This window comes from Coregonus lavaretus (assembly GCF_964263955.1).
Source record: "Coregonus lavaretus genome assembly, chromosome: 39".
In the NCBI taxonomy this organism is placed as follows: domain Eukaryota; kingdom Metazoa; phylum Chordata; class Actinopteri; order Salmoniformes; family Salmonidae; genus Coregonus; species Coregonus lavaretus.
The window spans coordinates 568,601-589,076 of NC_140026.1; the positions used below are offsets into that span (position 1 = coordinate 568,601).

At 45.2% G+C, this 20,476-nt stretch overlaps 2 protein-coding genes and 1 long non-coding RNA gene across 3 annotated transcripts in view; all 3 read right to left on the reverse strand.

Moving 5' to 3' along the window:
- The window catches only part of LOC311112630 (butyrophilin-like protein 1), a gene marked incomplete at its 3' end in the record, with an annotated part of 71,811 nt that extends 59,094 nt beyond the window's left edge, over positions 1 to 12,717 (reverse strand). Inside the window, exons 1-2 of the mRNA XM_084155777.1 lie at positions 12,483 to 12,717; positions 4,839 to 5,192 (exon numbers count right to left, since the gene is read on the reverse strand). Coding sequence (XP_084011903.1) covers positions 4,839 to 5,192; positions 12,483 to 12,555 — 427 coding nt within the window. The 5' untranslated portion in view covers positions 12,556 to 12,717. The remainder of the gene's footprint in view (positions 1 to 4,838; positions 5,193 to 12,482) is intronic.
- The window catches only part of LOC311112746 (uncharacterized protein), a 224,199-nt gene extending 204,587 nt beyond the window's left edge, over positions 1 to 19,612 (reverse strand). The window contains exons 1-4 of the mRNA XM_084155875.1: positions 19,423 to 19,612; positions 19,156 to 19,284; positions 15,683 to 15,724; positions 13,226 to 13,684 (exon numbers count right to left, since the gene is read on the reverse strand). Of these exons, the coding sequence (XP_084012001.1) occupies positions 13,662 to 13,684; positions 15,683 to 15,724; positions 19,156 to 19,284; positions 19,423 to 19,516 (288 nt within the window). The 5' untranslated portion in view covers positions 19,517 to 19,612 and the 3' untranslated portion in view covers positions 13,226 to 13,661. The remainder of the gene's footprint in view (positions 1 to 13,225; positions 13,685 to 15,682; positions 15,725 to 19,155; positions 19,285 to 19,422) is intronic.
- On the reverse strand, positions 8,860 to 9,785 carry LOC311112803. The gene is made up of 3 exons (XR_014610907.1): positions 9,530 to 9,785; positions 9,080 to 9,459; positions 8,860 to 9,039 (listed from the first exon to the last, which is right to left on the reverse strand). It is a non-coding gene; the product is annotated as an uncharacterized lncRNA (long non-coding RNA).
- Positions 19,613 to 20,476: the final 864 nt, after the last annotated feature.

The window sequence follows — 20,476 nt, forward strand, 5'->3', positions numbered from 1 at the left end:
AGACAGGACTAGAATGTCCATTCCTGCACAAACAAGAACCACGACGGAAATACAGAAAGCATTCGCTATTTAGGAGCAAAGGTCAGATGATGGATTGTGTGGGTGGGCCCATCACCGGGATTATGGGGAAACCACATGAGACAGCAGTAACTGTGATATCAAGATAATAAAAGGAGACAGGTGGACCAGAGACATAAGAGAAACAGCCCAAGACCCAGATAAACAATATGATGTAGCAATTACAAGCACGACATTCCCAGGAGGCTATGCTGAAGTAATTATTCCTTGGGCATGTACACCAGCCCCCTTACCTGCCAGGGCCCCAACAGACGTGGAAGAAAGGGCATGGAAGGAGGTGCTGGGTAATGGCTGGCCCCTTACCTGCCAGGGCCCCAACAGACGTGGAAGAAAGGGCATGGAAGGAGGCGCTGGGTAATGGCTGGCCCCTTACCTGCTAGGGCCCCAACAGACGTGGAAGAAAGGGCATGGAAGGAGGCGCTGGGTAATGACTGGCCCCTTACCTGCTAGGGCCCCAACAGACGTGGAAGAAAGGGCATGGAAGGAGGCGCTGGGTAATGGCTGGCCACTTACCTGCTAGGGCCCCAACAGACGTGGAAGAAAGGGCATGGAAGGAGGCGCTGGGTAATGACTGGCCCCTTACCTGCTAGGGCCCCAACAGACGTGGAAGAAAAGGCATGGAAGGAGGCGCTGGGTAATGGCTGCCCCCTTACCTGCTAGGGCCCCAACAGACGTGGAAGAAAGGGCATGGAAGGAGGCGCTGGGTAATGACTGGTATAAGTGGGCACAATATACTACATTAAACCTGAAGAAAGAAAATGGTCTAGTATACACCCCCTCCTCATTAAAGGAACTGATAGAAGTACCAAATCCCCACAGCTACCAGGACTGGGCTGATTTTAACCACAACTTCTGTCCTCTAAGAGACTGGGAGAGACCGTACTGTCCAGCAGAATGTTTATATTATTTAGGAAACCATTTTATAGTCAAACAGGGTGGGGGGAGTGGTGTAAGCAACTAGGTGTTAGAATAGAAACCAGGACAATGGAGGAAATGGAAGACATATCAAATAGATTATGGGCAGAAGTATGAGTGCTACAACAAAACAATTGGGGTTTGATTTGGGAAAATTCAAGGGAAAATGTGAAACTACATGGCACCTGGATAAGAATATCTCTTGGAATGCAGACACCCCCCAAAGGAAAATCTATCATGCAGCAGGGTCAAGTGCTGGAGTGATAATTACCCCTGAAGTATGTGAGAATCAGACACTGGCATTACCGCTGATCGCTCCTTATGAGGATCAGTCGTTGGCCGTGGCAGATTTCTTCTGGGTCTGTCAGGGGCAACTCAGGGCAACATCAGGGGCAACTCAGGGCAACATCAGGGGCAACTCAGGGCAACATCAGGGGCAACTCAGGGCAACATCAGGGGCAACTCAGGGCAACATCAGGGGCAACTCAGGGCAACATTACCAAAAGGATGGAAGGGGCTCTGTGCCAGAGAGTACAGCTGATACAGCTAGTTGTGATAGCTGACTGGGAGGCCCTAAAGGTTGATGAGCAGGAAACACAATTCAAAAGATCAAAGAGAACATATCAAACCGATCCCAATGCACAGCTAGATTCTATAGGCCAACGCCGGGGAATTCCTAACGAATTGAAAGCTAGAAGTGAAATTACATCAGGACTTGAATCAATATTCGTCTGGATAACTCCCAATAAAAACTTAGAATGGGATCAATTACATGTATTACAATCAGCAAAGGTTAATAAATGATACTGACTCTGCATTGACAGCTCTGGGAGAACAAGAACAGGTTAATAAATGATACTGACTCAGCATTGACAGCTCTGGGAGAACAAGAACAGGTTAATAAATGATACTGACTCAGCATTGACAGCTCTGGGAGAACAAGAACAGGTTAATAAATGATACTGACTCAGCATTGACAGCTCTGAGAGAACAAGAACAGGTTAATAAATGATACCGACTCAGCATTGACAGCTCTGAGAGAACAAGAACAGGTTAATAAATGATACTGACTCAGCATTGACAGCTCTGGGAGAACAAGAACAGGCAACAAGTAGGATGACCTGGCAGAATAGACAGGCTTTAGATTGGCTCCTAACAGAAAAAGGTGGAGTCTGTGTTATGTTTGGGGAACAGTGTTGTACCTTTATCCCCAATAACACCGCCCCAGAAGGATCCTTTGCTGAAGCTATGATAAAACTCAAAGGACAACGACAAGAAGTCAGAGACATGCCTGGGATTGGCTGGACTTGACTCTGGGAAAATGGGGAGGCATGTTTGCAAAGATGGCAATTCTGAGGTGTAGCCTTGATAGTAATGGAGTAGGATACTGTTGCATACTACCTCTGTTGAAATCACTCTTGATTCAAACCACAGTTAAACAAATGACTGTACAGACAATTGTTAACAAATCACCTCCAGGAGGACCAGGACAGTTGATAAGAGAGAAAAAGCAATTATTATTTTAGCAAACAATTTTTGTGGTTCATCCGATATTCTCCCTAACCCCCTTGCAACAGATGTGGGACACACACACACACACACACACACACACACACTCAACCCCTTTCCTCCACAATCAACCATAAGCTCAAATGCTCAACGGTTGTTACATATAATATATAATAATATATAATATAATATATATAATATATAATATAATAATAATATATATAATATAATATATAATATGCCATTTAGCAGACGCTTTTATCCAAAGCGACTTACAGTCATGCGTGCATACATTTTTGTGTATGGGTGGTCCCGGGGATCGAACCCACTACCTTGGCGTTACAAGCGCCGTGCTCTACCAGCTGAGCTACAGAGGACCACAGAGGTGGAGCCCACACATCCCAGAGCCCAACTCAAGAAAGGACCTGATTTACGAATGCATATACAGTTACAGCTGTTTGAGAAAGCATGCAAGATTGAGCAAAAATTGACACGAATTTGAGATTTGATTAACCTATGTCAAGTCCTAGGTGATGGAGATCAGATCCACCCCCTTCCCCTGAAACACACACACTCTGGTCCCCCGTTGTATTATTAGTATTAAAAGAAAATATGAAAACCCTACTTGTGTGACGACAACACCTCTAGTGGCTTGTTTTGCTAAGTGACTATCTGAGGCAGGGTTGCTTTCTTGATCTTGACAATACCATTAGTTTGATTTTCAACACATTTAGGACCAATTTGATCTGAAAGAGGTGAAGTTGGACAACATTAAATACTTCTTGCTATTTGAGAAATACCTAATCCAAGTATGGGAGTAGGGCTATAGATGATGGTGGCATCTGCATATAGATGGACCTTCGCATCAGAAATGTTTTCACACAAGTTATTTACATAAATAATGAACAATAACGGCCCAAGAATGGAACCCCGTATTTACAGAAAGCTTGTCAGAAGTCATGCCATCAACCTGTCTACATTGTGATCTAACACTAAGATAATCATTAAACCAGCAACATCATTACTTGAAAGACCTATGTTTGACAATCTCTGCATCAATAATTCACTGGGTCAAACGCCTTGGACAAATCAATTAACAAAGCAGCACAATGCTGTTGACTACACAATACATTATCTATAGAATGTATCACTATCAGTAGTACATAGTAACTACTATGAGTCAACACCTTCTCTATAGAATGTATCACTATCAGTAATACATAGTAACTACTATGAGTCAACACCTTCTCTATAGAATGTATCTCTATCAGTAATACATAGTAACTACTATGAGTCAACACCTTCTCTATAGAATGTATCACTATCAGTAATACATAGTAACTACTATGAGTCAACACCTTCTCTATAGAATGTCTCACTATCAGTAATACATAGTAACTACTATGAGTCAACACCTTCTCTATAGAATGTATCACTATCAGTAATACATAGTAACTACTATGAGTCAACACCTTCTCTATAGAATGTATCACTATCAGTAATACATAGTAACTACTATGAGTCAATACCTTCTCTATAGAATGTATCACTATCAGTAATACATAGTAACTACTATGAGTCAACACCTTCTCTATAGAATGTATCACTATCAGTAGTACATAGTAACTACTATGAGTCAACACCTTCTCTATAGAATGTATCACTATCAGTAATACATAGTAACTACTATGAGTCAACACCTTCTCTATAGAATGTATCACTATCAGTAGTACATAGTAACTACTATGAGTCAACACCTTCTCTATAGAATGTATCACTATCAGTAATACATAGTAACTACTATGAGTCAACACCTTCTCTATAGAATGTATCACTATCAGTAATACATAGTAACTACTATGAGTCAACACCTTCTCTATAGAATGTATCACTATCAGTAATACATAGTAACTACTATGAGTCAACACCTTCTCTATAGAATGTATCACTATCAGTAATACATAGTAACTACTATGAGTCAACACCTTCTCTATAGAATGTATCACTATCAGTAGTACATAGTAACTACTATGAGTCAACACCTTCTCTATAGAATGTATCACTATCAGTAATACATAGTAACTACTATGAGTCAACACCTTCTCTATAGAATGTATCACTATCAGTAATACATAGTAACTACTATGAGTCAACAGTAGGAAGTAACAATATTGAGGAAGGAATGATGACATGAGGGAGGAAGACAGCAGCTGATCTCTACCAGAGGAAGGAATGATGACATGAGGGAGGAAGACATTTTGATATTTTAGCAGCCAATCGTTTAGACAGATTTACCAATACAACCTCTGATCACATGTCCAGTATTCATGACTCACCAACAAAGAGTTGAACGGTGGTTTCCTTCACCTGGCTGGTGGTCAGTCTTGGAATGAAGCACTTGTAGCTTCCAAGATCAGAGAGAGTAACTCTGGTCAGCTTTAAGGAGACGTTACCGTTCTTCAGTTCTTCATAAAACATTGATGTCCTTCCCTTGTAGGATGGAAACTGCTCTTCATTGGAGTCTCGACCGTCAAGGTAAAGATGGACGTTTTCTGTTTTCAGGTACGATCTTGTCCACTTCACTACCATGTCCTCAGCATTGACACGGGGTTTCAGGGAACATGGCAGAATGACGTCATCACCAGCTAAGGCAACGACTGGGTCAGCTGATCCAACGACCTCAGACGACCCTGGAGAAAAACAAATTACACGGTCAAAGATAACTGGTAACTTCCTGTTCTTCCATGGATTCTGGCCCATATGAATGGACAAAGTCACTGATCATGTGACACCATTCATTCCTATGTGAAGGCATAATAGTGCATTGAAGCCAAATGAAGTCTGTTAAGATGGCGTCATGTGGGAGATTTATGTAGACAGTTCGGGCACTTGTTAAATCCACTTCAAATCAGTGTAGATAACTTGTCAAACACAATCTGGCCCGTGACACATTTCTATCCGGTCCACACAATGATTTGGGTTGTCAATTCATTTTGTCCTGCTTCCATGCAGCCCACAATGCACTGCACTATAATTCACAGCAAGCACTACCCCCACACACCCCTCGTCCCAGACCCCCACACACCCCTCGTCCCAGACCCCCCACACACCCCTCGTCCCAGACCCCCCACACACCCCTCGTCCCAGACCCCCACACACCCCTCGTCCCAGACCCCCACACACCCCTCGTCCCAGACCCCCACACACCCCTCGTCCCAGACCCCCCACACACCCCTCGTCCCAGACCCCCACACACCCCTCGTCCCAGCCCCCCCCACCCCTCGTCCCAGACCCCCACACACCCCTCGTCCCAGACCCCCACACACCCCTCGTCCCAGACCCCCACCCCTCGTCCCAGACCCCCACACACAGCCCTCGTCCCAGACCCCCACCCCTCGTCCCAGACCCCCCACACACCCCTCGTTCCAGACCCCCCACACACCCCTCGTCCCAGACCCCCCCCCACCCCTCGTCCCAGACCCCCACACACCCCTCGTCCCAGACCCCCCACACACCCCCCCTCCCAGACCCCCACCCCTCGTCCCAGACCCCCCACCCACCCCTCGTCCCAGACCCCCACACACCCCTCGTCCCAGACCCCCACACACCCCTCGTCCCAGACCCCCACCCCTCGTCCCAGACCCCCACCCCTCGTCCCAGACCCCCCACACACCCCTCGTCCCAGACCCCCACCCACCCCTCGTCCCAGACCCCCACACACCCCTCGTCCCAGACCCCCCCCACACCCCTCGTCCCAGACCCCCCACACACCCCTCGTCCCAGACCCCCACACACCCCTCGTCCCAGACCCCCCACACACCCCTCGTCCTAGACCCCCACCCCTTGTCCCAGACCCACACCCCTCGTCCCAGACCCACACCCCTCGTCCCAGACCCCCACCCACCCCTCGTCCCAGACCCCCCACACACCCCTCGTCCCAGACCCCCCACACACCCCTCGTCCCAGACCCCCCACACACCCCTCGTCCCAGACCCCCACCCCTCGTCCCAGACCCACACCCCTCGTCCCAGACCCCCACCCCTCGTCCCAGACCCCCCACACACCCCTCGTCCCAGACCCCCACCCCTCGTCCCAGACCCCCACCCCTCGTCCCAGACCCCCACACACCCCTCGTCCCAGACCCACACCCCTCGTCCCAGACCCCCCACACACCCCTCGTCCCAGACCCCCACCCCTCGTCCCAGACCCCCACCCCTCGTCCCAGACCCCCACCCCTCGTACCAGACAGTGCATTGTCCTATACCCCACCCACACAAGAGCCAGCCAGTGTGCTGTATCATATCCTCACTAATGGCACTGACTGAATCTTCTATAGACAGAGTTTAAATGTGTTGAGGATAAATGTCCATACCAAGTTTTAGTTCCATCGGGTCATTGCTGTAGCCTACAGAACATGTCATCTTGGTTGTCAACAAGTTCTAAGATAAAGGACTCACACATATATTACCACTGAAGGACCATAGGAGTATAAATCAGTCAACAGTCATCTACTTTATTAAATTACAGCCTGATGCTCTTGCATTGGGTGAATTCAATGGTGAATTCAACATCAATTGCGCTACTTTCATGTGCCCCGTTTATCAGCAGACGGAAAGTGTACAGGTGTGGGTGATGATCACATTTAAAAATACCCAAATGCGGGATGATTTTGTGGGACATTAGTGGGTTATACAATTACAAAATGAACACAACCAAACTAGAACAACAGCTAATTTCTGTGGCCATTCTCCACTCCCGCGTCAGTCCGGTGCATACCGAGGTCCCTCTACAACTGCACTCCAGAGGGTTCGGGTCTCTTTGCCTCCCACCAGAGGTATTCAGCCATGTTGGTTCTGACCCGTCTATTAGAGAACATGCTTATAAAATGTTGGTTCTGACCCGTCTATTAGAGAACATGCTTATAAAATGTTGGTTCTGACCCGTCTAATAGAGAATATGCTTATAAAATGTTGGTTCTGACCTGTCTATTAGAGAATATGCTTACAAAATGTTGGACCTGTCAATTAGAGAATATACATACGCCTAAAAATAACTTTAAATTAAGACCAAATATCTCATTTTTGTTTCCATATATTTTTACGATATAGCCAATTTTGACTTTGTGGATGTGGTAACTAGTGGAAACAGTTCTCTTTAGGCCAGGCTTGATGTTATCATGTGGGAGTGGGGCAGCTAAGCAAAACAATCGTGCATTTTGTGATAAAGGCACTAAATTTCGCACAGATGTAGATTTATGCAAAATCATTACATTTTAGTAATTTAGCAGATGCTCTTATCCAGAGCAATTAGGGTTAAGTGCCTTGCTCAAGGGCACAGACAGATTTTTCACCTAGTCGGCTCTGGGATTCAAAGATTGTTGTTCCAGATTTTTCCGTCTAGAAGCTTGATGAGAAGATTTAGGGCCATGCAGACCTTTTGGAGGCATGTACTCAAACAACAAAATGGCACCCCGAAAATGTAATTTCCTGCAATTAAAAAAGGGGAAAGCAGCACATCTTACAATCTGATGAGTAAAGGATTTGGCAGAACTATTTTGAAATGGAAGAAATTCTGCACTTATTAAATATAACCAACACAATTCCAGTCAATATATAAGATTGTAAGATATACTGTGGCCTACCATGACTATATCCAACCCAACTCCAAATACTGTGGCCTACCATGACTATATCCAACTATATCCAACCTAACTCCAAATACTGTGGCCTACCATGACTATATCCAACTATATCCAACCCAACTCCAAATACTGTAGCCTACCATGACTATATCCAACCTAACTCCAAATACTGTAGCCTACCATGACTATATCCAACTATATCCAACCCAACTCCAAATACTGTGGCCTACCATGACTATATCCAACCCAACTCCAAATACTGTAGCCTACCATGACTATATCCAACCCAACTCCAAATACTGTGGCCTACCATGACTATATCCAACTATATCCAACCTAACTCCAAATACTGTGGCCTACCATGACTATATCCAACTATATCCAACCTAACTCCAAATACTGTAGCCTACCATGACTATATCCAACTATATCCAACCCAACTCCAAATACTGTAGCCTACCATGACTATATCCAACTATATCCAACCCAACTCCAAATACTGTAGCCTACCATGACTATATCCAACCTAACTCCAAATACTGTAGCCTACCATGACTATATCCAACCTAACTCCAAATACTGTGGCCTACCATGACTATATCCAACCCAACTCCAAATACTGTGGCCAACCATGACTATATCCAACCCAACTCCAAATACTGTGGCCTACCATGACTATATCCAACTCAACTCCAAATACTGTAGCCTACCATGACTATATCCAACCCAACTCCAAATACTGTGGCCTACCATGACTATATCCAACCCAACTCCAAATACTGTAGCCTACCATGACTATATCCAACTATATCCAACCCAACTCCAAATACTGTGGCCTACCATGACTATATCCAACCCAACTCCAAATACTGTAGCCTACCATGACTATATCCAACCTAACTCCAAATACTGTGGCCCACCATGACTATATCCAACTATATCCAACCCAACTCCAAATACTGTAGCCTACCATGACTATATCCAACTATATCCAACCCAACTCCAAATACTGTGGCCTACCATGACTATATCCAACCCAACTCCAAATACTGTAGCCTACCATGACTATATCCAACCCAACTCCAAATACTGTAGCCTACCATGACTATATCCAACCCAACTCCAAATACTGTAGCCTACCATGACTATATCCAACCTAACTCCAAATACTGTAGCCTACCATGACTATATCCAACCTAACTCCAAATACTGTAGCCTACCATGACTATATCCAACCCAACTCCAAATACTGTAGCCTACCATGACTATATCCAACCCAACTCCAAATACTGTAGCCTACCATGACTATATCCAACCTAACTCCAAATACTGTGGCCTACCATGACTATATCCAACCTAACTCCAAATACTGTAGCCTACCATGACTATATCCAACCCAACTCCAAATACTGTAGCCTACCATGACTATATCCAACTATATCCAACCTAACTCCAAATACTGTAGCCTACCATGACTATATCCAACTATATCCAACCTAACTCCAAATACTGTGGCCTACCATGACTATATCCAACCCAACTCCAAATACTGTAGCCTACCATGACTATATCCAACTATATCCAACCTAACTCCAAATACTGTAGCCTACCATGACTATATCCAACCCAACTCCAAATACTGTAGCCTACCATGACTATATCCAACTATATCCAACCTAACTCCAAATACTGTAGCCTACCATGACTATATCCAACCCAACTCCAAATACTGTAGCCTACCATGACTATATCCAACTATATCCAACCTAACTCCAAATACTGTGGCCTACCATGACTATATCCAACCCAACTCCAAATACTGTGGCCTACCATGACTATATCCAACTATATCCAACCTAACTCCAAATACTGTAGCCTACCATGACTATATCCAACTATATCCAACCTAACTCCAAATACTGTGGCCTACCATGACTATATCCAACTATATCCAACCTAACTCCAAATACTGTAGCCTACCATGACTATATCCAACCCAACTCCAAATACTGTAGCCTACCATGACTATATCCAACTATATCCAACCCAACTCCAAATACTGTGGCCTACCAAGACTTTGCTGGTGTAATTTTCAAAGCATTTCCGTTAACTGTACGGTCCAGAGAGATTGGTGTACAATGTATTTGGTTTGGTTTGACTGGTGGGGGACGTTAGGATTGGATGAAGCCTGGCCACGCCTAGTTCAGCTTTGACTGGTGGGGGACGTTAGGATTGGATGAAGCCTGGCCACGCCTAGTTCAGCTTTGACTGGTGGGGGACGTTAGGATTGGATGAAGCCTGGCCACGCCTAGTTCAGCTTTAACTGGTGGGGGACGTTTGACTGGTGGGGGACGTTAGGATTGGATGAAGCCTGGCCACGCCTAGTTCAGCTTTGACTGGTGGGGGACGTTAGGATTGGATGAAGCGTGGCCACGCCTAGTTCAGCTTTGACTGGTGGGGGACGTTTGGATTGGATGAAGCCTGGCCACGCCTAGTTCAGCTTTGACTGGTGGGGGACGTTAGGATTGGATGAAGCCTGGCCACGCCTAGTTCAGCTTTGACTGCTAGGTGTTTTGCTATTGATTAGCTTTACAATTTGGATTTAGTAGCAAGGCTGTACGATTAATTGAATTCAGATCAAAATTGTGATATTGATATGTGCAATATCCGTATTTCAAGAGAATGTGGTTTGACCCTATTGACCTATCAACTGTCTGGTAGAGCTCTGTAATAGGCCTGTTTAACTGAAAACACTGGATAATCTCAAAACATGGTTAAAACTGTCCAATTCCCTTACAAAAATGGTCAATTGGACAGGTGCCAATGGCAAGCAAGCCCTGAAAATAAATTCTAAAACACAGGCAGCCAGTGCAGAGACCTTAAAACCGGTGTAATGTGTGCTCTCCGTCTGGTAACACAGGCAGCCAGTGGTGACGGTGTGGTGGTGGTGGTGATGGGCAGAGACCTTAAAACCTGTGTAATGTGTGCTCTCCGTCTGGTAACACAGGCAGCCAGTGGTGACGGTGTGGTGGTGGTGGTGATGGGCAGAGACCTTAAAACCGGTGTAATGTGTGCTCTCCGTCTGGTAACACAGGCAGCCAGTGGTGACGGTGTGGTGGTGGTGGTGATGGGCAGAGACCTTAAAACCGGTGTAATGTGTGCTCTCTGTCTCTCTTGATCAGTACCCGTGCTGCAGCCTTCTGTATGTTTTGCTGTTGACCAGACGCTATAATGGCACAGATATGAAGATGAGTCCTCTATCTCCATGGGCATTACCCTAATCTTAACACTCACTAAAGTATACTTAACAGTAACATAACCCTTGTTCCCAAACCTAACCTGAATTATTTCGACCTGGTGAGTCCACACTTCCTTGGTTTTAGCCATATTTATGACTAAAAAGAGAAGACGTATTACGATCTGAATTCTTTGTATCTCTTCAATTCAGATCATAAACCGTCTTCTCTTTTTAGTCATGAACATGGCTACACTTCCTTCAGAACAACAGTTTTCGCCACCCTCTACTTTGCCGCGGACGGACACTATTTTCACCCCACTTCGATACAGCTACGATTTCCGTAACAATTTAGGAGAGTATTTTCACTAACCCTAACCTTAACTAATTCTCCTAACCTACTTTTGTAACTTCTCCTAACCTGGTACGAAACAGTCACTTCCATTTCGAAGTAAAATAGTTTGTCTGCCCCGGACACCACCCTATGGCACCACCACACCCCAGACTGCTATGGCACCAGAAACCCCATATCGAAGTAAAATAGTTTGTCTGCCCCGGACACCACCCTATGGCACCACCACACCCCAGACTGCTATGGCACCAGAAACCCCATATCGAAGTAAAATAGTTTGTCTGCCCCGGACACCACCCTATGGCACCACCACACCCCAGACTGCTATGGCACCAGAAACCCCATATCGAAGTAAAATAGTTTGTCTGCCCCGGACACCACCCTATGGCACCACCACACCCCAGACTGCTATGGCACCAGAAACCCCATATCGAAGTAAAATAGTTTGTCTGCCCCGGACACCACCCTATGGCACCACCACACCCCAGACTGCTATGGCACCAGAAACCCCATATCGAAGTAAAATAGTTTGTCTGCCCCGGACACCACCCTATGGCACCACCACACCCCAGACTACAGGCCCTGTCTGATCAGACAACAACGCACAGACGATGAGACATCGTAGACTTCCCGCACTCGGTTTTGAGCCTGCACTTGAATTCGCCCCGTTTCTGGGCTTTCTTATTAAGATTATGTTCCGATAATAAAATAGCCTATAGGCTAAATAACGAAGGAATAATGTTGAGGCCTACCTGTCGTTTTCAAAGAAACACTGATGTACAGAATCCAGAAACACCAGGCCGCCGAGGTCGGAAAGGTCTTCATTTCACTAACAAAAGAAGTGTGACTCCAAGGTAAAGCTGTTTGTAACTGCTGAATAAAACTGTTAGGAGTTTAGAAAATTAACTAAAACAGTAGAAAAGCTAATTTGGCAACGAACAGAATGTAACACGGCGTCTGTTCCAGGAAATAACGTCGGAAAGGGTGGTGGCGTTTCACACTTTACTTTCACTTTCACTTCCTGTACTTCTTGTTGCATCTCATCTCGCGATATCTTGCTCCATCTAGTGTTCTGATATGGAAACTACCTTCATGTCAAATGTCCTAAAACACATCCGTCAACTAATGGCAATCATGAAATAAATGTGACAAGTAGGCTGTAGTAAATATTTCAACTAGTAACAACTTGCGATGTTCAATATTAGAAATATACTCAACCTGGAATGGAGCATTTAGAAGATACATGAAGGAAAGTGAGTGAAATTAAACACGGAGTGATTTTAATGTCATTAAGAACAAATTAAAAAACAGGCTACATGATTGAGGAAAATCATTTATTTCATTCTATATGCTACAAAGAATGCTACAAAGACAAAAGCAATCTCTTCCCTAGATGATTAATAGAAAAATAATGGTTTTGAACAAAACGACCACAATAAAACAAAAGGGCAACATTAGTTTCATGTTTAAATAAAATAAAATAATGCTGAACTACTATAGACCAAAATGGGAAAATAAAGAAAATCATTATAATAATTGAATTCTCCTCTCCTGTATGTTTTCTAACTCTGTAACATGTAACGGTATAACATTATACTGAACCTGTAACAATAATGTCTGAACCATAACACCTATCAGTTTATCTGTTTAGACATGAAAAGTTAAGGCATTTACAATGTATCAACCATAATGCTATACAGTATATGACCAGTATATGACTGCTGTTAAAGGACAGCTGCTGAATGAATAATACAACACACAATATATTAAAACACATTCAAATAAGAAAAATACATCTAGCAGTTAATATATCACATTTGATCAAATGGAGGTAAAATGTAAAAACATACAGCATTGTGTCTCACAGTTCTATATTAGAATCCAATGAGTTCCATTCTGATGGTTGTTATGGTGATCAGGTGATCTCAGCCTCACTCTTCTTCAACACGATCACCTGTTCAACACAGAAGTAGTTCATCAGATTGGTCATGTATTTACTATCCAATACAGTACCACTTAGAAATTGAAATCATATCAGATGATTTACTAGTCAAGACTGTGCTACTTAGAATCCTATCAAATTATTTCCAATGAATGTCCAGCTCTCCCATATCAATAGCAGGGCTATTTACTCCTTAAGTCCAGCTCTCCCATATCAATAGCAGGGCTATTTACTCCTTAAGTCCAGCTCTCCCATATCAATACCAGGGCTATTTACTCCTTATGTCCAGCTCTCCCATATCAATACCAGGGCTATTTACTCCTTATGACCAGCTCTCCCATGTCAATACCAGGGCTATTTACTCCTTATGTCCAGCTCTCTCATATCAATACCAGGGCTATTTACTCCTTATGTCCAGCTCTCCCATATCAATACCAGGGCTATTTACTCCTTATGTCCAGCTCTCCCATATCAATTCCAGGGCTATTTACTCCTTATGTGTTATGTGGGCAGCTTGTCTCTCCCTTTTCTGTTTCCCTTCCTCCTTGTTTTGTCCCCTCTTTGTCTGTTGTATCTGTATGTGTGTTTGTCCCCATTATGTGGGTGTGTCTGGAGTGGATCGGGGGCGTGCTCAGGATCTGCCTCTCCTGTGCAGCTGCGGGTTGTTTCCAGTGATTCCTGCCTACGCAGCTGCATCCTATTCTCTCATCAACCTGCACTACTAATTCCTGGGCATGGCTCTCCACCGGCGCCAGATTGTTGTTCTTACTAGAGCGGTAACTTGGCTCACCAGTAAAGTTATATTGTCTTTGTCTTCAGCCTGGCTTTTTACTCTCCATAACCTGTCGTTTGTTTTGTCTTCAGTTCAGACATACCTCCCAACCTGCCTGCCTGCCTTCCTGCCTGCCTGCCTGCCTGCCTGCCTGCCTGCCTGCCTCAGCCTCTCCTTCCTCCGGAGCCGACTAGCCCACTCTGTTCCTTTTCTTCAGTTGTTTCTTGGACTAAGACAAATTGAACTTTTATTAAAATAATTTTTGTTTCTTCCACTCCCTTAGTCGTGTTTTGTTTCTCTGAGTGCTGGGTTTAACCATAGCGTAACATTATGTCCAGCTCTCCCATATCAATACCAGGGCTATTTACTCCTTATGTCCAGCTCTCCCATATCAATACCAGGGCTATTTACTCATTATGTCCAGCTCTCCCATATCAATACCAGGGCTATTTACTCCTTATCAATACCCAGGCTATTTACTGCTAAATGCATGAATTTATATCAGTTACATTACATATTTTGGTAGTTGACTCTAATCCATCCTAAGCGGTAACATACTATGGGTCACTCTGTGTTAATACCATATTTTGGTAGTTGACTCTAATCCATCCTAAGCGGTAACATACTATGGGTCACTCTGTGTTAATACCATATTTTGGTAGTTGACTCTAATCCATCCTAAGCGGTAACATACTATGGGTCACTCTGTGTTAATACCATATTTTGGTAGTTGACTCTAATCCATCCTAAGCGGTAACATACTATGGGTCACTCTGTGTTAATACCATATTTTGGTAGTTGACTCTAATCCATCCTAAGCGGTAACATACTATGGGTCACTCTGTGTTAATACCATATTTTGGTAGTTGACTCTAATCCATCCTAAGCGGTAACATACTATGGGTCACTCTGTGTTAATACCATATTTTGGTAGTTGACTCTAATCCATCCTAAGCGGTAACATACTATGGGTCACTCTGTGTTAATACCATATTTTGGTAGTTGACTCTAATCCATCCTAAGCGGTAACATACTATGGGTCACTCTGTTTTAATACCATATTGTGGTAGTTGACTCTAATCCATCCTAAGCGGTAACATACTATGGGTCACTCTGTGTTAATACCATATTTTGGTAGTTGACTCTAATCCATCCTAAGCGGTAACATACTATGGGTCACTCTGTGTTAATACCATATTTTGCCCCTGCAGCTGTTGTGTTGTAAGGTAGAAACTCACCTAATTGGTCTTGGTGTGTCTTCCTGGGTACCCTGGTTTCCCCTAAACAGACAGTTATCAACACTTTAAACATGCTTAATTCAGAGCTACTGTTATCAACACTTTAAAACATGGTTTAATCAGAGCTACTGTTATCAACACTTTAAAACATGGTTCAATAAGAGCTAGTTATCAACACTTTAAAACATGGTTCAATAAGAGCTAGTTTTCAACACATTAAAACATGACTCATTCAGAGCTAGTTATCAACACTTTAAACATGACTCAATCAGAGCTAGTTATCAACACTTTAAACATGACTCAATCAGAGCTAGTTATCAACACTTTAAACATGACTCAGTCAGAGCTAGTTATCAACACTTTAAACATGACTCAATCAGAGCTAGTTATCAACACTTTACAACATGACTCAATCAGAGCTAGTTATCAACACTTTAAACATGACTCAATCAGAGCTAGTTATCAACAATATAAACATGACTCAGTCAGAGCTAGTTATTGTCACGGTCGTCTATGTCGTCTAAGTATGACCAAGGCGCAGCGTGTCCAAGAAACATGACTTTTATTAATAAACGTTATAGAACTACAAAACAAAAGACGACTCAATGAAGTCCACGGTACACTGACCGAAACGGAACATGGAACAAAAACCCACAACTCCCACAAGAAAACATTCAGATAAATATGGCTCCCAATCAGAGATAACGAGCCGACAGCTGACACTCGTTACCTCCGATTGGGAGTCATAGACCAAACCTAGAAATGAACCCAACAGAAAGGCAAACCTAGAAATACACCCAAACCCAACAATACCAAACCAAAACCCAACAGAACAAAATACACCCTGGCTCAAATACAAAAGTCCCGGAGCCAGAGTGTCACAGTACCCCCCCCTAAAGGTGCGAACTCCGGGCGCACCAGCATACAGTCTAGGAGAGGGTCTGGGTGGGCGTCTGTCCACGGTGGCGGTTCTGGCCCTGGTCGTGGTCCCCACCCCACCTTAGTCACTATCTGCTTCCGTAGCCTCCTCCACATGACCACCCCCCAACTAAACCCCACTGGATTAAGGGGCGGCACCGGACTAAATGGCAGCACCGGACTACGGGGCAGCACCGGACTAAGGGGCAGTACCGGACTAAGGGGCAGCACCAGGATAAGGGGCAGCACCGGGCTAAGGGACAGCACCGGACTCAATGGCGGATCCTGGCTGGCTGGCTCTGGCGGATCCTGGCTGGACGGCTCATGGCTGGCTGAAGGATCTGGCTGCTCATGGCTGGCTGACGGATCTGGCTGCTCATGGCTGGCTGACGGATCTGGCTGCTCATGGCTGGCCGACGGATCTGGCTGCTCATGGCTGGCCGACGGATCTGGCTGCTCATGGCTGGCCGACGGATCTGGCTGCTCATGGCTGGCTGAAGGATCTGGCTGCTCATGGCTGGCTGACGGATCTGGCTGCTCATGGCTGGCTGACGGATCTGGCTGCTCATGGCTGGCTGAAGGATCTGGCTGCTCATGGCTGGCTGACGGATCTGGCTGCTCATGGCTGGCTGACGGATCTGGCTGCTCATGGCCGGCTGACGGATCTGGCTGCTCATGGCTGGCGGTAGACTCTGGCTGATCCTGTCTGGCGGAAGGCTCTGGCTGATCCTGTCTGGCGGAAGGCTCTAGCGGCTCCGGTCTGGCGGACGGCTCTGAAGGCTCATGGCAGACGGGCGGCTTTGCAGGCTCAGTCCAGACGGCCAGTTCAAGCGCCTTTGGGCAGACGGGTAGTTCAGGCCCCGTTGGGCAGACGGCAGACTCTGGCCGTCTGAGGCGCACCGTAGGCCTGGTGCGTGGTGCCGGAACTGGAGGTACCGGGCTGAGGACACGCATCTCAGGGCTAGTGCGGGGAGAAGCAACAGGGCATGCTGGACCCTGGGAACGCACATAAAGCCTAGTGCGGGGAGAAGCAACAGGGCATGCTGGACCCTGGGGACGCACATAAGGCCTAGTGCGGAGAGCAGCAACAGGACGCACAGGACTCGGGGAACACACAGGAGGCTTGGTGCGTGGTGTAGGCACTGGTGGTACTGGGCTGGAGCGGGGAGGTGGCGCCGGAAATACCGGACCGTGCAGGCTTACTGGCCCCCTTGAGCACTGAGCCTGCCCAACCTTACCCGGGTTGATGCTCCCCGTCGCCCGACCAGTACGGGGAGGTGGAATAACCCGCACCGGCCTATGGGGGCGAACCGGGAACACCATGCGTAAGGCTGGTGCCATGTACGCCGGCCCGAGAAGACGCACTGGTAGCCGGATGCGTTGGGCCGGCTTCATGACATCTGGCTCAACGCTCACTCTAACCCGGCCGATACGTGGAGCTGGAATGTACCGAACCGGGCTATGCCTGCGTACAGGAGACACCATGCGCTCTACTGCGTAACACGGTGTCTGCCCGTACTCTCGCTCTCCACGGTAAGTCCAGGGAGTAGGCGCAGGTCTCCTACCTGACTTCGCCACACTCCCTTTAAGCCCCCCCCCAAGAAATTTTTGGGTAGTACCCACGGGCTTCCAGCCTTGACTCCGTGCTGCCTCCTCATACCGCCTCCTCTCGGCTTTAGCTGCCTCCAGCTCTTCACGAGGGCGGCGATATTCTCCCGGTTGTGCCCAAGGACCCTCTCCAGCCAGTATCTCCCCCCATGTCCATGAATCCTTTGGAGCTGGTACCTGTTGCCGCTTGACACGCTGCTTGGTCCTATTATGGTGGGTTTTTCTGTCACGGTCGTCTATGTCGTCTAAGTATGACCAAGGCGCAGCGTGTCCAAGAAACATGACTTTTATTAATAAACGTTATAGAACTACAAAACAAAAGACGACTCAATGAAGTCCACGGTACACTGACCGAAACGGAACATGGAACAAAAACCCACAACTCCCACAAGAAAACATTCAGATAAATATGGCTCCCAATCAGAGATAACGAGCCGACAGCTGACACTCGTTACCTCCGATTGGGAGTCATAGACCAAACCTAGAAATGAACCCAACAGAAAGGCAAACCTAGAAATACACCCAAACCCAACAATACCAAACCAAAACCCAACAGAACAAAATACACCCTGGCTCAAATACAAAAGTCCCGGAGCCAGAGTGTCACAGTTATCAACACTTTAAACATGACTCAATCAGAGCTAGTTATCAACACTTTAAACATGACTCAATCAGAGCTAGTTATCAACACTTTAAACATGACTCAATCAGAGCTAGTTATCAACACTTTAAACATGACTCAGTCAGAGCTAGTTATCAACACTTTAAACATGACTCAGTCAGAGCTAGTTATCAACACTTTAAACATGACTCATTCAGAGCTAGTTATCAACACTTTAAACATGACTCAGTCAGAGTTACTGCAGTATTGTCCTAGTTATATAACTCTGATTTACAGCAGGTATTTTGTTGGAATGAGGCGATCCTGTATAAACTCAGGCTCTCACCTTGAGTCCTGCTCCTGCAGTATTTCACCAGCAGTATGATGGTCACCAGCAGGTAAGGAGACATCACTAGTAGACTACACAGCAGCCTGGGTAGAGACATGGACAACACTGGATCTGCTGGAGATGGAACTGCAGTTGGAGAAAGAAAACAGTTTAAAACACTGGAGAAAGATGGAAATGGCAGGAAAAATACACAGATTTAGAATAATGTTCATACATGTAAAATGTTCAGTATATTTTCATGGTTAGCTACATATAATGTCTCACCTGTCAGAGTCAACCAGCTCTCTGGTGATTCTCCTTCAGAGTTGGTACACTTGTAGAGTCCTTCATCTGACTTGGATACTGCAGGGATGGTCATCTCTCCTGTAGTCTCAGTCCTGATGAGGGATCCATCTTTGTAGAAATCAGCTGTGAGGTTAGAGGGAGTTCCCTGATATCTGCAGCGTAGAGTCACTAAATCTCCCTCAGTCACAGGAAGGGCAGGGATCTCCAGGATCACAGCACCAGCTGCATATAATATATAAACATCATATATAAACAGGTCTCTCCAGGATCACAGCACCAGCTGTATATAATATATAAACATCATATATAAACAGGTCTCTCCAGGATCACAGCACCAGCTGTATATAATATATAAACATCATATATAAACAGGTCTCTCCAGGATCACAGCACCAGCTGTATATAATATATAAACATCATATATAAACAGGTTTCTCCAGGATCACAGCACCAGCTGTATATAATATATAAACAGGTCTCTCCAGGATCACAGCACCAGCTGTATATAATATATAAACATCATATATAAACAGGTCTCTCCAGGATCACAGCACCAGCTGTATATAATATATAAACATCATATATAAACAGGTCTCTCCAGGATCACAGCATCAGCTGTATATAATATATAAACATCATATATAAACATAACATCAGCTATCTCCATCCAGTAGTGTGCCCCTTGAATCTCACAGCTCAGAGAGACAGGCTCATATTATTTTTATTTTTATTTTTTTACGGATATCGGTCAGGACTGACACAGAGAGGCTGGAAGAGAGAGATCTGAGAGACAGAGAGAGAGGGTGAGAGAGAAAGAGAGAGAGAGACAGAGAGAGAGAGAGAGACAGAGAGGGAAAGATACAGCGAGGGAAAAAAATATTTTGATCCCCTGCTGATTTTGTACTTTTGCCCACAGACAAAGAAATTATCAGTCTATAATTTTAATGGTAGGTTAATTTGAACAGTGAGAGACAGAATAACAACAAAAAAATCAAAAATGTTATAAATTGATTTGCATTTTAATGAGGGAAAT